A 20621-nucleotide genomic window follows, 5' to 3' on the forward strand; every position below is an offset into this window, starting at 1 on the left:
GCTGAGCCGCTCTCTTCCTGCTCCATCCCGACTACCAGACAGTGCTCTGTGTCTGGAGGCACCAGACAGACAGAGCAACAGAGGCACCTGTCAGTGACAAAAACCCAGGCGCCAGGGCACAATTTCTAGTGGGATTTGTCGAGCCCTGTCTTAATGCAAGGAATGCATTAACCCCTTCACACCAACCGTAAGCTTTGGCTTGAAGGGGTTGTACTGCGGTGATGCCTGGCATCATCCGGGTACTGTTTAGAGCCAACCGTCTGTTTTTTTAGGATAAAAAAAAAAAAAATGATCCGACTAATCACATGCGGTTATCACAAGCAACCCCCCCCCCCTCCTCTCCCACACGGCTCTCCTGTCCCACGAGAGGCCCAAGTGACCTGAACTTCCAGCGGATCTAGCAACCTGGAAGCGATATCATGACATCGCTTTCAGGTTACAGAAGACTTAAAGGCGCTAGATTTAGAAAGCTTACAGCATTCAAAACAGCCGAGCTTGCCGTTTTGAATGCTTTTAAGTCCATAAAGAGCTACGGATAGTGTAAAAAAACTAAAATTTAAATCTCCCCATCCCTCATGTGCAGAAGCGAAACGCATGTGCAAATCGGGCCCACAAATGTAAACCGCGTACGAACTACACGTGAGGCATTTCCACAATCGTTGGAGCAAGAGCAATAACTAGCATTAGACCTCCGCTCTAACTCTAAACAGGTGACCTGTAGAATTTTTTTTTTTTTTTTTTTAATTGTCACCTAAGGAGAACTAAGTACTGTAGATTGTCGCCATTCCACGAGTATGTACAATTTTAAAGCATGACATGTTGGGTGTGTACTTGGTGTAACATCTTTCACATTATAAAAATTGTGCTAACTTTACAATTTTGTTTTTTTAATTCATGAAAGTATTTCTTCCTAAGGGACTATCATCATGGGGGGAGACACCAACTTACCTTTTGATCTAGTTATGGATAAATCCAGAGGGAGCTCAGCTTCTACTAAACGCCCACCAAAACAGAGCTTGAAAGTCGCTCAATTATTGAATAACCATCAATTGATTGACATATGGAGGGAAATGAACCCCAACATAAAAGATTTCACCCATTTTCCAGCTCCACACCAGACCTATGCCAGGATAGACCACATCTTTGTAAAGGCCTCTTCAATCCCCTTAACGACCTCTAAGATCAAAGACATCCCACTTTCGGACCACTTCATGTCGTCTCTATCCATATAATATGCAGGGGATCCAGAAAGACCCTTTAAGTGGCGTCTCAACGAATCCATCCTGAACAATCCCGTTCACTGCTCCATACTCGAAAAAATCGCTACTTGACTATTTTATGGATAACGATACTGACAATATCTCACCGTCCACACTCTGGGCAGCACACAAATCTGTTATGAGGGGCATACTTATCCAATTATCATCTTGATTAAAAAGAGAACGTAAAGCGAAAATAGTTCGACTGAATAGGGAATTTAAAGAGTTGAGCAAAGCACATAAACGCAATCCTACACCTAGCTCTTTACAAACCCTTGAGGCAGTTAAAAATTCAACTTAATCTAATCCTCACCACAGATAGAGAAATTTCTCCACTAGTCAGGGGCAAAATTTTATTACCAGTCCAACAAAATCGGCTCCAGACTAGCAGCAAAACTAAGTCCCAGGTCCCGAACCCTGGTTCTTCCTAAAATTAAAACTACCACGGGGGACCTGACGCAAAACCCAAACTGTATTATGGATACTTTCCAAGCATATTACTCCAAATTCTATCGGAACCATAAATCACCATCAGCTAACGAACAAAATTCCTTTCTTCACGATCTAATACTCTCCAAATTATCAGATGAGCATAGGGACATCATGGATGGTCCGTTCACCATGGATGAAGTTCTAGGGGTAATAAAATCTTTGAGACTTGATTCGGCACCGGGCCCAGATGGCTTCTCCAGCGGCTATTATAAAAAATTTGGGACCACGTTGGCCCCCTACCTCACACGTTTTTTTAGCTCTCTGAAGGGAGGTAACCCGATAGATGGAGACTTGAATAAACCCTTTATCTCGGTCATCCCTAAACCCGGGAAAGATGGAAGTGATGTGGACCATTACCGCCCCATCTCTCTCAATAATGATATCAAGATCATGACTAAAATCTTAGCAAATAGAATGTCGGAGTTTATAGCAAAATATATACATAAGGATCAAGCAGGTTTTATTCCAGGGAGACAAGGTCCGGACCAGGTCAGAAGGGCCATAAATATCATCTCACTACTGTAATCCAATTGGGATGGAGGGACCCCACAAGAAGGTTTCCTAGCATCTATAGACCTTCAGAAAGCTTTTGACACGGTATCTTGGTCTTATCTATTTGATGTTTTAGGTAAATGGGGTTTTGGCCCCAACTTTTTAGGCATTATACAATCGCTTTATTCCTCCCCAAGCGCACAAATACGCCTCATGGGACACTACTCTGAAGGATTTAGTATACATAGAGGTACAAGACAGGGTTGCCCACTGTCTCCGCTCTTATTCGCGATTGCTATTGAATCACTGGCTATAGCCATTAGATCAAATCCAAATATTAAAGGAGTTCTATGCGGATCCCAGGAACATAAGTGTGCTCTGTTTACAGATGACATGCTCCTCTTTGTTACATCCCCATTAATATCCACACCTAATTTATTAAGTACGCTCACGGACTTTGGTGCCCTCTCAGGTCTCAAGGTTAACCTCCCTGGTGGTATGATTCAGTCTGGAATAAGGTGCTGAAAGCGGTACAATTATTTTGCATGGAAATCTGGCGTTTTATTTTGTAGTGCTGTAATTCTTAGGAATAACGCTCTTAAATCTGTTCAAACCAGAGTCTAGCAGACATCCCGGGTATGATAAAGTTTATAATATAGAATAATAAAAAATATTCAATAATTTAATCAAATCCTAAAACACTGAAAAAGGGACAGTTTTTGGTTGCTATGGACAATCTCCAAATTTCAGGCAGAAAAAAAAAAAAACAGTATTTATAATATAAAAGTGCACGCAGGGCATTGCACAGACCACTAGGGACAAAGGGGGTGTGTATTTTTTAATACAGCACTGTAATCTGTAAGATTACAGTGCTGTGTGTTTTGTGTACTTTTACTTTTTTGAATTTGCCGCCGTTCTCCGCTCCCGTGCGCCGTAACGCCGCAGGGAACGGAGCTCGGCGGCATTCGGCACTGTGAATCGAGCGGAGGACAGCTCGATCACACAGCGCGGCAGACATCGCTGGATCCAGGGGACAAGGTGAGTAACTCTCCCTGTGTCCTCCCCTGCATCGAGCGAAGCGATCCCGAGTCTGGCTCGGGGTTACCGCTCCTGTAATTAAAATCCCAACCCGAGCCAGACTCGGGATTAATCTATCTAAATCTATGGCTCTCAACATTTCAGTCCCAGAACACCAGCTAGACCAACTCAAATATTTTCCCTTCACTTGGGCCACGGATTCTATACTTTACTTGGGAATCACACTTCCAAGTAGGGTAGACAGACTCTTTACTGCAAACTGCCCCCAAATTTTCAAAAAAACTGGTGGAGGACCTAGGGACTTTGTCTAAGTGTGGTCTATCCTGGCTGGGTAGGGTCAATGCGATTAAAATAACTCTGATGCCTCGTATTTTATACCTTTTCCGTTCACTGCCCATCCCTATACCCAAACATTTCCTGAACAAATTCCAATCACGCATTATCCATTTTGTCTGGGGAAAGAAGGGACACAGTTTATCAAAGGAGGTCATTTTTCCTCCCAAAACGCAAGGAGGATTAGGTCTTCCAAATCTATGGTGGTACTACCAGGCAGCTCAATTAGCACAAATTTCCTCTATATACTCTAAGGGACCAAAACCGGACTGGATATCCATGGAGAGTCAGGCAGTACCACTCCACACAATAGATTTTCTGATATGGTGCCCCCGGAAACAGAGACCCCCAATATTGGCACGACACTTTCTCACTCAATGGTACTTTGCGACACACTCCATAAACAGAATTTGTTGGTTTCTTCCCTGAGACCATTGGCCCATATCTTTCATAATCCAGACTTTGTTCCAGGATTGAACACAACAGCTTTCCAGTGGTGGTTAAAATAGGGGAATGTTTAGAATAGGAAATTTCTTAACAGCATTGGGCCCTCTCACGCTGAATGTATTGGAAATGCCAAATTCTGAGAATTCTAGATTTAACCAAATTAAGACATTTTTAAACACTTTATGGACAGATAAATCCATTCCCCCAAAACCAACAGCTTATGAACAGTGGTGTGGTACACTCGCGGATCAGAGGGGTGGTATCTCGCTGATCTACGCCTTATTGGCGAGTAAACACAGCTTGCCTCCATATGCTCAGGCATGGGAGACTGATTTGGGTTTGTCTTGGGAGCTGAATAAATGGAACAGTCTCTTCCAGAAATCTTATAATGCCCCGTACACACGACCGGACTTTTCAACATCAAAAGTCTGACGGAATGATTCCGGCAGACTATTCGATCGTGTGTGGGCGGCAACGGACTTTTGATTCGCAAAAGTCTGACAGACTTTAGAAATGGAACATGCTTCAAAATTTTTCTGCCGGACCCAGAAATCCGCTCGTGTGTGTGCTAGTCTGACTGACTAAAACCGACGCTAGGGCAGCTATTGGCTACTGGCTATGAACTTCCTTATTCTAGTCCAGTCATACGTCATCACGTTCGAATCCGTCGGACTTTGGTGTGATTGTGTGTGGCCAAGTCCGTTCATTCGGAAAGTCCGTCAGAACTCCGTTGAAAGTCTGCCGGACTTAAGTCCTGTCGTGTGTACGCGGCATAAGGGAATACTCAACATAAACCTAATAGAGGCAAATATTAAAGTTTTCACACATTGGTATTATGTCCCCTCCAGGCTTGCTAAGATTTTCCCTGATACCTCACCTCTATGTTTTCGGGATTGTAAGCAGGTGGGTACTATGCAACATATTTGGTGGACTTGCCCACGTATAAGAGGGTTCTGGAACAGATTTTTCCACATGGTACGGAAAGTTACAGGCATTGGAATTCCACAAACTCCTACTATTGGACTACTGAACCTCGGAATAGAAGGTGCTCCCAAACACAATCTTATTTTTTCTATGCTCTTAGGAGCAAAACTTAATGTTGCAAGAGCGTGGAAAACAAACAAGGTTTCTTTGATAGTCGCCAAGCGGAAAATTACTTGGATTATGACCCAAGAACAAATCACTGCAAAATTATTAGACAGGGTGCCCAAGTTTGAAGCGACTTGGGATCCTTGGGCTCGCTATATCAAGGGTCCCCTATATCCGGGCCACTTACTTTAATTTCTCTCAACAATTGATTCAAGTAATTTCCTCCTCCGCTCCTTTTTGATAATCACATCACAGATGCACTTATTCTCCCTTTTCTTTCCTTTTCTATTACTCTCTTCTCTTTTTACTTATTATAAAAACATTATTTTGCATGCCATTTGATCAATAGTCATCTATTATTAACTACATCACTTTGAGTAATGCACCTAGGCAGTCATTACATTTATTTAATTAATTTGGAGAGGCAGGGAGGGGGCGGAGGGCAGAACCGAAATTTCCAGGGGGAGCAGGGGGGACATGTACAGTTCACAGCTAGATCCCAGTTGGGGTGGCTTGCGTGTCTCCCTTGATCCCTCTGGAACAAAATCAGATTTTGATACTCTGCCGACCCCTGCTCAATTTTATTATCCTATAGCAAACAAAGAATTTATTGTCAATAATTTGCTCTGATCAATGGTTTATTACAACCCTTCAGGGCATTAATTAGCATCGATATATGTTATAAATATGTTGTTACATTAACATCGCTGTTATCTTCTTAAATTTTGTTTTTGATAAACCCTACTGAAGGGCTATGTTGGCTCCCGGTTTGGGATATTACTCCATTGTTTTGTTATATTGATGAAAAATTTTCAATAAAAATATTGAACTAGAAAGTATTTCTTCCACCAAAAAAAAAAAAAAAAAAAAATATGGCATTTGAAAGAGTGCGACAAAATATTGTAACAATCGACATTTTATTCTCTAGGTTCTTTGATAGAGAAAAGTCTGTGTGTCTGACATTTGTTGCTTACAAGTTAAAATCTGTATTTTTGCTAGGAATTCAGTTGAAAATAATGATATAGATATATAGGGTTTTTTGGTTCCAACTAATTTTCTAGCAAGAAAATACAGATTAACTTGTAAGCAACACGTGTCAGAAATAGCCTTAGGCATGAAGGGGTCAAATTAAAATAAAAAAAAAAAGAAGAAGGAAGAAGGGTAGGCCAAACTCATCAAGAAGTGCTGGTAAAGCAACAGCATGCATCCCAATTGTGCCTGCCATTAAAGAGGAAGAAAACCCTGATGAGTTTACTTCCTCTTTCATTCCCTGCAAAGGTAAAGCATAATGGACTACTATGCATCGCATAGTAGTCCATTATGTGTCACTTACCTGACACAGGAGCCAGCGATGTCACCGCTGTCCCCTGTAGTCTGGCGCATCCATCTTCTCGTGGGTCCTGCCGCTGTCATTCGGCGAAGCCGTGATGATGTCACTCCCGCGCATTTGCGCGGCATATCGCCGTTGAAGGGTGCCGCGCTCAGTGCGCCTGAGTGCCGCTGTCTATGGCGCATGCGCCGTAGACAGCGGTGCCTGTCTTTCGGCAAATATCTCCTAAACCATGTAGGATTAGGAGATATTTCTTGGACCTACAGGTAAGCCTTAATCTAGGCTTACATGTAGGTCAAAGTGTGTTGTAAGGGTTTACAATCACTTTAAGCAACGTTTATTTTTTTCTATTTTGAATAAAATGGACAATATAATGGTACTTTCATTACCTGAACAACCACTCTATTAACATTTATCTATTGTAATTGCTAGTGAAACAGTAAGGGGGGGAACCACACACTATGATAGCTGGAAGAGTAAAACTTCAAGGGAGACAGAGGACCAGATCCAAAAAGGCAAACATCCCACTGAAGGCCACGTAAATGAGGTGGCGAGTCAGCATAACTCCACCTACTGCTAAATCATCATTTGGGTTAAAGCAGGGTTCCACTTAAAAAATAAATAAAAACTCAGCAGCTACAAATACTGCAGCTGCTGACTTAATAAAATCGGACACTTACCTGTCCCAGGGTCCAGCAATGCGGGGGGAACAAAGCTCCGCTCTTCTCCCCCTTCTCTGTGGTGCCAGCATTGTCACTGTGGGGCGCCCGACCGTAGATTACCGTGACCTTCTGAAGCTCCATACCGCTCCGGTCCTGTAAACCCTGCTGCAGCCTTCAGGACACCCACCCAAGTCCTGCGCTGCCATCAATCGCAGGGCGAGCATACCGGTACAATCCCATGTGTCATCAAGCACTGCTAGGAGGGACCTCTCACCAGCTGAAGTCCGCCGGCAGCCCGCTCAGCTACGCCAAAATGGAGACCGCAGCTCCGCGAGGGAGAGAGACAAGGATGCAGCAGCAGGGGACTCCATAGCAGAACAAGACACTGCTCCTCTGACTCCACAGTGCATCTTCAACACTTGATGGCACCGTCCCCCCACATCCAAGGAATCACTAATAGGGAGGACAATAGATGGGCTACCCCTGACACCCTTGACGGATCCCCTGGCTGGCCTAAACACATGCGACAGCGAGTCCTACACCATATCTCGTCTCCACCGACTTTCCCTCCATGATGCCAGCCTTCTCTCAGATGCTGTTTAGAGGATTAGCACAGAACGCTGCCCAAATCACCTCCATTCATGCGGACCTGCAGCAGCTAGGCATGAGGATTGAAGCCAATGGAAAAAAATTAATAAAAAAAGGAAAAGAAAAGAAAAGAAAAGGAGGGCGATCAATCCATGACCAGATCAATCAAAACTTTGCAAGGATCCAAGATGTCCAGGCCTAACTAGATGACCTGAAAAATAAATCCAGATGCTATAACTTCAGGATCAAAGGACTCCCAGAAAAAAAATCCAGCCAGCAGTTTGGGCCCTCAAAGGCCTCATTCCAGATCACCGCCTGGAATTCAACAGGGCTCAGAGCTCCGCAACCCCCCACCCCCTCAGATGGCCTTCCCAGGGACATTATAGTGAAGCCTAATTTTTATTCTACTAAAAGTAGTAATGGTCTAGAGCTGCTGATACCCTTTCACCATTCAGGGCCATGCAATACATACAGATCTTTGCTGACCCATCGCCCTATACGGTTCAGAAAAAGAGCACTCAAAACCTGTCTGGCAGCAACATTCCAAGAGGTCCAAGTACCCTCATCTTATCCATGAAAGGATCTCACTCCTCCATGGTTATGGGCACCTGCCTTGGGGGGGGCTTATAACTATTTGACATTTTTGTTTTCCCATCTCACAGATTTTAGGACATTGACTCAAGCATGAGGTCTTCCAACGATCACACTGCTTTGAGTGTCTGTAAGCTACAGAGATGAATGGGATTGATGCCTGGCTGCACTGTCAAGAGAAGTCTCCTGATCGGGTAAGTGATGTCACTGAGACACTCTTCCCCCCTGGTCCATGGCTAACACAAAACCCCCTAAATCTACTCTAAAAATTGTTTCTCATAACGTACAGGGACTGAACTCGCCGATCCAACGTCAGAAACTATTCCAAATTTATCACATGTGCTCAGATCTTTTACTCATAAGAAACACTTCCCCCGCAATACTAAGCCCAGCTATTTGCACCAATGCTACCCCCAATTCTTGCTAGCGAATGCAGCCAACAACGAAATAAATAAAAAAATTCCCCTAGGCCACTACATACTGGCATCAGGCACTATAGATGGCGAAACCTACACTTTTATCTTACTACACTCCCAACAAGGGCCAAGCAAAAATTTTTTGAATCCCTATTATGCACCCTGTGACAAAACTTCCAGGGCACCACATTTTGGGGGGGGGACGACATTGCCTTTGACCTTTCACTAGACAAAAAACGGCAAAAAGGGGCTGCCAGATCTTAACACCACACTAGACAGTGCAAAAAAAGTATTTAAATCAGCCACCAATTGTGCAAGTTCTCCCACGTAAAAAGATGAGAGGGGCCTGTGATTGTCATCATAGGTATACCTCAACTATGAGAGACAAAATGTAGAAACCAATCCGGAAAATCACATTATCTGATTTTTGAAAGAATTTGCAAATCATGGTGGAAAATAAGTATTTGGTCACCTACAAACAAGCAAGATGTCTGGCTCTCATAGACCTGTATCTTCTTTAAGAGGCTCCTCTGTCCTCCACTCATTACCTGTATTAATGGCACCTTGTTATCGGTATAAAAGACACCTGTCCACAACCTCAAACAGTCACATTCCAAACTCCACTATGGTGAAGACCAAAGGGCTATGGAAGGACACCAGAAACAAAATTGTAGACCTGAACCAGGCTGGGAAGACTGAATCTGCAATAGGCAAGCAGCTTGGTGTGAAGAAATCAACTGTGGGAGCAATAATTAGAAAATGGAAGACATACAAGACCACTAATCTCCCTCCATCTGGGGCTCCACACAAGATCTCCCCCCATGGGGTCAATATGATCACAAGAACAGTGAGCAAAAATCCCAGAACCACACGGGGGACCTAGTGAATGACCTGCAGAGAGCTGGGACCAAAGTAACAAAGGCTCCCATCAGTAACACTACGCCGACAGGGACTCAGATCCTGCAGTGCCAGACGTGTCCCCCTGCTTAAGCCAGTACGTGTCCAGGCCTGTGAGGTTTGCTAGAGAGCATTTGAATGATCCAGAAGAGGATTGCGAGAATGTCATATGGTCAGATGAAACCAAAGTAGAAATGTTTGGTAGAAACACAAATCGTCATGTTTGGAGGAGAGAGAATGCCGAGTTGCAACCAAAGAACACCATACCTACTGTGAAGCATGGGGGTGGCAACTTCATGCTTTGGGGCTGTTTCTCTGCAAAGGGAACAGGGCAACTGATCCGTGTACATGAAATGAATGGGGCCATGCATCCTGAGATTTTGAGTGCATTTCAAAGTCCCGGAGTGGCCTTGCCAGTCTCCAGATCTCAACCCCATAGAAAACCTTTGGCGGGAGTTGAAAGTCTGTGTTGCCCAGCAACAGCCCCAAAACATCACTGCTCTAGAGGAGATCTGCATGGAGGAATGGGCCAACATAACAGCAACAGTGTGCGACAACCTTATGAAGACTTGTAGAAAACGTTTGAGCTCTGTCATTGCAATGGACATAAAATATTGAGATGAACTTTTGATAGACAAAATATTTTCCACCATAATTTGCAAATAAATTCTTAAAAAAAACAAAAAAACAGACAATGCGATTGTCTGGATTTGTTTCCACATTTTGACTCTCATAGTTGAGGTATACCTATGATGACAATTACAGGCCCCTCATCTTTTCAAGTGGGGGAACTTGCACAATTGGTGGCTGACTAAATACTTTTTCTCCCCATTGTATTACAGTCGGCAGGACTGATCGATATCTGGAGAGAACTAAACCCCCACACAAGGGACTGTACACACTTTTCAGCGGCACACAGTGGCAGGATACACCACATTTGTCTGCAATCCGCATCCATCTAGTTGGCCTTAACCTCCAAAATTACAGATTACCCCCCTCCCCCGTCAGATCACCATTATGACATTAGTTCCCCATCAGTCATCAGGGGCAGAAAGCCTGTTTAAATGGAAACTCAATGAAGCCTTGCTAAGCGACCCAATACATTGTACGATCTTAGAAAAGACTTTGAAAGGACCACTTTCTTTAAAAAAAAAAAAAAAAAAAAAAAAAAAAAAACACCACAACAATGACTGTCAGCCCCACAACTCTATGGGCTACTCACAAAGCAGTCATGAGAGGCAAACTTATTCAGCTTTCCTCCAAGCTAAAGAGGCACACAGAGGAATTCTACTTTCTAGCCAAGGCCCACAAACTAAACCACATCATTTTAATCTTAGCACAGCTAGCTATAACTCGAACTATCCTTAAAGAGGAGAGCCGGTTAAAAAAAAAAAAATTAAAAAAAAAAAATTTTTAAAGTCAGCAGCTGCAAACACTGTAGCTGCTGACTTAATAAGCCAACTTACCTGTCCAGGGCTCTCTGGTCCCGGCGCCGCCTTGCGGCTTCACTGCCCGTTTCCTACTGCGCATGCGCGAGTCGTGCAGCGCTTTGTGAATGGGACGCGCTGTGTTCTGGGACACACAGTTCCCAGAACACAGCGTGACCCATTACCCAGAAGACGCCTGCACGGAGGAGAGAAGAAAGAAGATCTCCGCGGAGGAAGAGGCAGATTAGGATAATGTGCTTAGCAACAGGCATTTCTTGTAAGAAAAAAAAATCTAAATTTTTTAAAATTTTTTAATGTATTTTTTTTTTCAGGGTGGCCCTCCACTTTAAATCTAATCCTCACCACAGATGCAGAGAAATGCCTCAGATGGCCGGGAGCTAGATTCTAATCCCACAGAGATGTAATCGGCTCCAAACCTGCCACGAAACGGAGCCCCCGACAACGAACCTTAGCCTTCCTCGAAAATTCAAACCCCAACTGCAACTTAACCGAGTGAAAATGGAAGCCTTCCTAAAGTCTTACTCAACTCTTTATGAAGCGGCTCCCCCATTCTCTTCTAATATCTAGAACGCTTTCATTACTGACCTTCCTATCTCTAGGATAGCTCAAGGCTACAGAGACCTTGAATGCCTCTTCTCCTCTGAGGAGGTCTTGGAAACAATTAAGTCCCTAAAAACAGGATCCTCCACCGGCTACTACAAGAAGCTTGGCGCATGTATTGCACCCTATTTAACATGGTTCTTCAACTCTCAGGGATGGAGCCCCGAGATAGAGACCTCAACGCCATGTATATTTCTGCTTAGGGCTGCACCTAACGATTATTTTCATCATTAATTAGTAGGCCGATCATCATTTAGATTAATCGGTTAACCTAAAAAAAAAAAAAAAAAAAGTGCAGCGTATAATTTAGTTAATATGTAAAGTTTAAAAAAAAAGGCAATTTATTCTTAAATATATCTCTATGCAGTGGTAAATATAAATAACCAACTATATGGTTAGAGAGCACAATCTCTAATCCACTCTGAGGACAGACAGAAGAGATATACTGTATATACTATTAGAGGTTGAATCCAGTAAATATCACTCAGATTTTTATTTTATTTTTTATAAAAAAAGTTAGACGGTTTTGCAGATTTTCAAACAGAACTAATATATTATATGCTGACCATACAAAAACAATGTTTTCCTTCCTAAAATAAAAAAAAATTAACGTTAGTTAGATTTTTCAAATTAGGGGGGTCAAATCGATGTTCATTTTCAACCACAGTGACAGAAAAATGTACAAATAGAAAACTGCTTGGCCAAAGGAATTTTCAAACCGTGTATGTGGTTTTCGTTCAGAAATTACACTGATTTTAAAACAGAATGTTAAAAGCAAGTGAAACTTTCAAACATTCTTTCATTCAGCAAACGTACAAAGATTTTCATATGAATATTCTCGTCTGAAAATTGATATGTGTGGCCAGCATAAGGCTTGGTACACACCTATGTAGTTTGCTTTTGATCTGTTTCTACACTGCTTTTTGCTGTGCATTAAGAACAGTATACAGTGCCCCAATAGCAAGGTAAAGAAAACTTCTGCCTTTACAACCACATGTCCCATGCCTCACACATTCACAAGTTCTCAGGCACTTACTGACATGTATGGACAGTGTACCGAGTTGTATGTGAGCTGCACTATTTCCTGATATATAAATAATGCATTCAGTATGCCGGCCAACTAATCGGCTGGCTGATTAATCGACTATGAAAATAGTAATCGATTCATTTCATAATCGATTAGTTATTTCAGCCCCATTTCTGTTATCTCCAAACCAAAGTTGGTCATTACCATCCGATTTCAATTACCAATAGTCCTAGCAACCAGACTAATGAGCTTCATAGCAACATACATCCACAAGGACCAGGTGGGCTTCATCCCAGGGAGACAAGGACCAGATCAGGAGAGCAGTTGACATTATCTCATTGCTTAACTCCCAATGGGAGGTGGTCCTCCCAAAAAAAATAAAAAAAGTTTCCTCCTCTTGATAGATTTACAAAAGGTGTTAGACTGTCTCGTGGACATATACATCTTTGATATCTTGGAGAGGTGGGGATTTGGCCCCAACTTCTTTGGTATTATCCACTCTCTTTATTCACCACCCAGTGCCCAAGTGCGTCTACTAGGCAGATACTCAACCCTTTGCCATCAGGAAAGGGACCAGACTAACGCTGATATCAAAAGGAGTGTTCTGTGGTGCGCAGGAGCACAAATGCACGGTGTTTGCAGACGATCTGCTTCTATTTCTTATTTCCCTCTTAACGTCATCCCCTAATGTCTACAAACTGCTTCCGGAGTTTGGATTGATATTGGGTTTGAAAGTTAATGTAACCAAATCAGTAGCCTTGAATGTTTAGTCTCCCCAGAACTGGTCACACAACTGCAACATAATTTTGCTTTTACCTGGGCCTCTGACTTACCATATCTGGATATCAGGCTCACTCATATGAGCAGGCTCTTCCAGCGCAATTACCCCCCTATGTTCCGTAAATGTAGCAAGGACTTAGCGGGGTGGTCAAAGTGTGGTCTAGCCTGGCTGGGTAGAATGCAGTCAAAATGTCGCTTCTCCTGCACATGTTTTATCTATTCAGGTCCCTCCCGATACCCATTAGGAAGAGTCTCCTGCTCGGATTTCAAATCGCAAATACTGCGTTTCATATGGGGGAGTGAGAAGGAGTTATAGGTGTGCTAAAGAGGTACCGGGTGAAACAGGGGGGCTTGGGCCTCCCTAACCTATGGTGGTATTATCAGGCAACCCAACTAACCGAAATCTCAATAATATACTCCAGGAGACTTTAACCAGATTGGGTATCCATGGAAAAATACAAGCAGTAACCTTGAACACTGGATTACCTCCTGTGGAGTAACTCGAAATCTAGACCACCCATTATGTCCTCTACTCTCGCTCATTCAGTAACACTTTGTGACACTACACAAAACTACCCCCTCTGATCTCTTCCGCGCGTCCTTTGTCACACATCTTCTACAACAACCCTTGCTTTCCCCTGGCATGAATATCCAAGCGTTCCGCTGGTGGGTAAACAAAGGCATGTTTCCCACTGGACACTTCTTTATGGTGACAGGACCTATCACATGGGGAAACTGCACAAATAAACTAGAAATGCCCGACAGATACTTAGAGTGTAGGAAGTGCCTGATTTGGGAGAGTCAATCTGGTCTGCCAAGACCGAGCCTCCTAAAGCCACCACCTACGAACAATGGTGCGCCAACATCATGGACCAGAAGGGGGAAAGGGGGTGTGTCATTGATCTATTCCTCCTTGGCATAGAAGGACAATATTCCATCATACACCCAGGCCTGGGAGACCGACATAGGCACTCGTGGGACCAAAATGTATGGTCTCAAGTCTTCTAACATTCTTATAAAAGGTATTTTTTAATGTCTCCAATTGAAGCAAATGTTAAGCTGTTAAGTCTTAGCCAAATTGTCAAGGATCTACCCAGAGGCCTCTAGCCTGTGTTTTAGAGAATGCAATCTGGAAGGCACAATGTTTCATATCTGGTGGACTTGCCCCCAAATAAGGTCATACTGGAACAAGGTCTTTTAAATGCTGAGGAAAGTGACAGGCATTACAATGCATCAGGTCCCCACCATAGCCCTCCTGAACTACAAATTCCCACAGGCATCCAAACAAATGCAAGCACTGGCTTTTTTCATTCTCCGGGGAGCCAAGATTATGCTCGCAGGGGTCTGGAGAGAGAAAAAAAAAAAAAAAAAAAAAAAAAAAAAAAAACCCACATACACAGCTCTTTTAGGGCGGCCAAGAGGAAAAAATCCTGGATCATGTCGCAAAAATATTTAGTGGCAAAACTCCAAGACAGAATGGAAAAGTTTAAAACTATTTGGGAACCTTGAGCATCTTTCAACAGTATCTCCCTCTGCCCATGCCCCACAATTAGTGGCCTAGACACCCCTGGAACACGAAACGCTTCTTACTTTCTCTCCTTCCGTTCTCTCTAGGAGAATCCCTGGATTTTTGGTTTATCTTCCTCTCTTACCCATTTACTGGAGAGTTTACCCCTTGGAGGGGGGGGGGGGGGGGGGGGGGTCTCTTCTGCCCCTCATGGGAAGCAGAAAACTCACTAAGTTGACTAGTTTGTGAAGGTTTATGAAAAGCTATAGTTTCTGATTGAAGCCCCTAGACCGCATGCCACTGCGAAGGCCCTGTACTAAACAACGGACCACCACAGGGTGTGAGTCGAGAGGGCGGGGCGCGATAGGGGGAATGTGAGGGGCAGGGCACACTCAGATCCCACAGTGGTGTTGTGCCAACACTCGCTTGGGGTTGTAGGGATATACCCAAGGATACAGAACTACCCCCCCCCCCCCCCCCACTCAAACCAACAGTTTTTTTGTATTGTTCCATGTTATCTTTTATATTATAGATGGGTGACAATGTCAACTGTTTCATTTTTTCCATGTCTGTTTCCTCAAAGATCAAAGGCCATGTAGGCATTTTGGAAAGCTTGTTTTCATATGTTATTACGCCTTCTTTAAAATCCAATAAACATATTGAAAAGATAAAAAATAAAAACCCACTTCAACAACTTAAAATAAAATAAAATAAGCGGTAGGTAAAGACAAGTGCCATGGATCAGCTCACACTAAACCTGAATTAGAAAAGGGATGAAACTCTGGTCACCTGGTAAATTACTTTATTTGTTGAACTTTTTTTTTTTTATACATGCTTATGCTGCCCTGTTAGTTGAAGCTATAGAAAATTTGTTTAAATAAGGTTTTTTTTTTTAATCGAAATCCACCTACGAATGGGACATGACACATGAGAACTGCATTTCATACTTGGCATGATCAGAATGCTTTCCTGATCTTCTAAAGAGTGCCCCTCTATCTAGAGGCAGAGCCTATTGGTGCCAAATGAACAACATTTCAAGATGTGTGTGATCATTTTCAGAAAGGATTACTAATTTTCAAAATGTCTACAAGCATAATGTATATCTGGGGCATCAGCTCACCATATACATAATCTAACACTATGTAATAAATGAGTGTCCAATCTGCAGCCTTCCAGCTGTTGCAGAACTACAGGTTCCATCATGCCCATGCCTTTGGGAGTCATGCTTGCAACGGTCTGCCTTGCAAAAGTATGAGGACCTACCTAAACTATCCAATCAATTTGTATACAATCAGGCAGGCCCTAGATAGCTGTGGGTAGTTTTAAAGAAGATTGTAAAACCAGACTAAAATGTGTGTGGCTAGCTTTGCGAAGTTTAGCTACTACCACTGGAAAATGATAGATATAGCTAGATATCCTGCATCTTGTGTCCTTTGTAAAAGAGCAGTGCAACATTTTGCAGAAACACTGACCTGGGAACAAAAGGATATCGATCTAATCGGCGTGGAACAAAACATGAATCAGAGTATCAGCTATGCAGAAGATCCTGGAAGGCAGTGTTTTTCTTTTGTTTGAATAATATACAGAATGGGATTTACAATGAATACCCGTATAACATCTGTGCTGTGAAACCTATGTTCACCCATTGTATAATTTGTCATATAGGGCTCAAAGATTTGAGAAAAAAAAAAGCAAAAAAAAAATAAACCCAGTATTCAAACTGAAAGATTGAACCATTTCAAGCAATCCAATAATATTTCTAATTCATGTAATGCCTTGGTGTAGTGCATCTCCAATCTGGCAAGCTAAAATGTGTCTCATCGCTGCACTAGCTTGGATAACTGCCATACATGCTGTCTGGTACCAACCACCTGGGTGCAATGCAGATTCCGTCTCCAAATGACATCGCTGGTTGCTATGGAAATAGGTGAGGTAACACTTTCCAGCTGAACTGTGTGAGGGCAGAGAAGGACATAGTTTTGCATACAAGTCATCTGTGTAGACAACTTTCAGCATTGAAAACTCATTGTCGCCTGGAAGTTTGTGTGTGTGTGTACGCATTTAATTCCTTTCATGAATGGGGGGGGGGGGGGGGGGGGAGAACACTGATTGATAATCCTCAGCAGAAAAATAGCAAAGGATAGAACATATGAAAAAAAAAACACACCAAATTATATTGAATGAAAGGAGTATGCAAGTGACTTGTACTGTCTATGTTCTCTATGCATTCTCACAAACCAACCTCATTTGTGCTTTAATTATGTAAAAGGAATAACTACCCGCAAAGAGATGCCATAAAATGTAGACAAATCTGTTGACACAAGTGATAAACTATGATACAACTAAAGAGCCCATGGCACTAGGCAAGGACATCAAATCATCCCATTTAAATGTGGAGCCCAGCAGGAAAAATGAAGAGCATTACCTATGAGTTATACTAAAAAAGAGGCCATGGCACTACGCAAGAAGTGATGATGGCCATCCTACATGAAGTCATCCCTGTTTAAATGTAGAGCCAATCAGAAGTGGGGAAAAAAAAAAAGTCTGAAATGCACCTGCAAGCAAGTTTTCCCAGCCATCCATTTAAACAATTGCCTCTTTTCTGATTCCCCTCCCTCCTCCAGACAGTCCAGCCTCTTCTCTGCAATATGACAAATGCAGAATCTTCTGGAAGGGCTGGTACTGCCTCCCACCATTGCTTTGTCTGGGGGGGGTGGGGGTGTAAGAAAAGATGCGATTGCCTGATATTTCTTCCCCTTTCTGAATGGAAGGAACAGAGAAAAGGAAGATCAGGGCTAAAGATTGGCAGACAGTGGGCTGGCTCTTTAAATGAAGGCGAAGGTAGTAGGGTGTGATCAGTGGCAGCAGCTGATTGCTGGGATAGACAGACAGACACGGTGAGCCTGGGGATGGGGCTGTCAGTGACAGTAGAGGTATGACAGCGCAGCCTGATCCCAGCACATGAGGCTCCTCCACCTAGTGCCATAGAGCAGATATCTGCAGTGTACTCTCACCTCCCCCCACCCATGAGGCCACATGCACCCTGTGAAGAGGGGAGCCCCGGGAAGAGGGGAGCACTGGCCGTCAGAGGCGGAGGACTCTCCTCCATGTCCCCGGTACGGAGTGCAGTATGAAGCACACTTACCGCCTTCATAGCAGCGGCCATGTCGTCGTATCTCTCGGCTTGTTCGGCCAGTCGGGCTTTCTGCACCAGCTGCTCGCGGTCCACCATCTTGTAGCTCGGAGAGGCGAGTGCTGGCACTGAGGAGAAGGTGTCGGGGGGAGAGAGAGAGCTACGCCCTGTTGTATAGCTGAGCGCTGCCTGTCTATCCCTGTGTCAGTCAGCTTTCTGCTCCTGCGGCTGAATAACGGTCTCTGCTCTAGCCGGTGACTCCCTGCTGTCTGCGCGTGCCTCCGGGGACCGCCCACCCTACTCGCGCCTCCTATCGTGTGTGGAACCGCCCGGTAGCGTCATCACTCCCCCTCCCTCTTCCTATCTCCGTCTCCCACCCGTCCCCCTCCTGCGCTGATGTCACCAGCCGTAAAAGGCCAGCCGGCGGCTCCCAGCCTTGTGAGAGGCGCACACGGGTTGTTGGGCGGCGGCTAGAGGCGGGATCCTTACTGCAGCCGTGTGCTGGGTGTACCAAGATGGCCGTGACAGAACGTCAATCCCGTTACAAATTCTGACGGGATGCCTAATCTGACGATACAGCGGCCGAGATGCTTATAGTTGTACCCCATTGCAGTGTGGGAATGGTAGTCTTTCCGGACCTGCGGCGTCAACGTCTGTAGAGGGAAACGCCTTGCTGGAAAGACTACAAGTCCCAGCAAAGGACGGCTGTGCCCTCTGTCCTCATCATGTAGCACCATGTTACCTCATATGGAGGAGTGTGCATGGAGCGGGCTCTCTACAATAGTAAGTTCTCCTCAGAGGTCCGCACTCCTGTATTGTGGAGGAAGGATACAGAACCAATGTACATGGAATGTTGTCTGTCCCATACACATGACACGAATCATCCCTGGAGAGCCTCCTCGCAGAGTGGCTGCCTTCTGGAATTGTGTGCTTCTAAATTCAAAACGTTTATTTTACCTCAATCCATTCTCTACATTAAAGTAGAGCTCCACCCAAAAGGGGCACAAACCCCCCTCCCCACCTCCACTGCCTTTTTGAGGGTGGTGGGTACCTGGATTTGGCTCCTACTTTAAAGTAAGATACAGGCTCTAATCAACTCTGGGGATGCAGGCCTGTTTATTGGTGCTGCCTTTGTATGGAAGCACTCAATTCCGCTGCAGCTGAGTAACACTCCATTTTCCATTGAGCCTCTTAACGGGAGACCTCCACAGCCTGCCCATGTGACTCATGAGACTGTTCCATTGTCCATGGCCGTAGGGGCTCTTCACCATTAAATAATACAATTCCAAGTTATTTACTCACTTAAGTTTCCGCTGGTTATTGGTTATCCTTGGTTACAGAGGCACAACCCCTCTTTTGATTGGCTCCGTGCTGAGGTTCTCTCCTGGTCACCACAATGCAGTAAGACATGCTTCCAGAAATTAGCCAAGGTCCTGTGCACCTCTTCACTCTCCTCCCTGCCAGAGAAGTACCACAATTTTAGTGATGTCTTTGACAAAGGTCAAGCCGGTAGTTTGCCTCCACACCAGTTGTGTGATTGCACAATTGTCTTTCAGCCTGGTGCCATACCCCCCTCATGGCTGCGTTTGCCCTTTGTCGGTCTTGGAGGATAAGGCCATGTAAGAGTATCTTGCAGATGCACTTTCTTGAGGTTTCATCTGCAAATCTTTGTCTCATGCTGGTGCTGGTTTCTTCTTTGTGAGTTGCCATCCGTCTTCACAAAGTTGGTCTCTGGAGACCATTAAGGCCTTTGAGAGTCTCAAGGCTGCCTTTGTTTCTGCTCCTGTGTTAGCACATCCTATGTTACCTTTTATCCTTGAGGTTGATGCTTCTGAGAATGGTGTTGGTGCCCTTCTTTTTCAACATCCTACCTCTGAGAGCGCTATGCATCCTTGTGGCTACTTTTCCAAGAAATTGTCACCTGCGGAGTGCAATTACGAGATTGGTGATAGAGAGCTGTTAGCGATCATTTTAGCCCTGAAAGAATGGAGACATCTCCTCGAAGGTACCACTGTGCCAGTTCTCATTCATACTGACCATAAGAATCTCACATTCTTGTCTGAGGCTAAACGCCTCTCTCCCAGAAGGGTGCGATGGGCTCTTTTGTTGTCAAGTTTCAATTACATTGTCTTATTCTTACCTGGTACTAAGAATGTAAGGGCTGACGCTTTGTCACAGCAATTTTCCTCCACTTCCAAGATGGAGTCGGTTCCGGTTCCTGTGATTCCCCCTGATCATATTCTGGCTACGGTTCACACCAGTCTCACTTCTCCTTTGGGTGAAAAAATTCTTGCTACTTAGGTCCATGCTCCTACTGAGAAACCTTGTGCCCGTTGCTTTGTGCCAGAGAGTCTCCATGCTGCCGTGCTTCAGACTTACCATTCTGACAAGGCTGCTGGCCACCCTGGGAAGAATCAACTCTTTTGGGCCATTTGTCAACAATTCTGGTGGCCTAGTTTACATGCTGATGTAACCATCTTCGTAGCTGCCTG

General features: G+C 44.1%; 1 protein-coding gene across 1 annotated transcript in view; it reads right to left on the reverse strand.

The window, feature by feature from the left end:
* Positions 1-18421, reverse strand: part of LOC143958926 (14-3-3 protein gamma-A) — a 59788-nt gene extending 41367 nt beyond the window's left edge. The window contains exon 1 of the mRNA XM_077467911.1: positions 18142-18421. Within this exon, the coding sequence (XP_077324037.1) occupies positions 18142-18228 (87 nt within the window). The 5' untranslated portion in view covers positions 18229-18421. The remainder of the gene's footprint in view (positions 1-18141) is intronic.
* Between the last annotated feature and the right edge of the window lie 2200 nt (positions 18422-20621).

The sequence above is a fragment of the Lithobates pipiens genome, unplaced genomic scaffold (assembly GCF_037356315.1).
Source record: "Lithobates pipiens isolate NorthernLeopardFrog02 unplaced genomic scaffold, aLitPip1_a1.2 Scaffold_65, whole genome shotgun sequence".
Taxonomy (NCBI): Eukaryota; Metazoa; Chordata; class Amphibia; order Anura; family Ranidae; genus Lithobates; species Lithobates pipiens.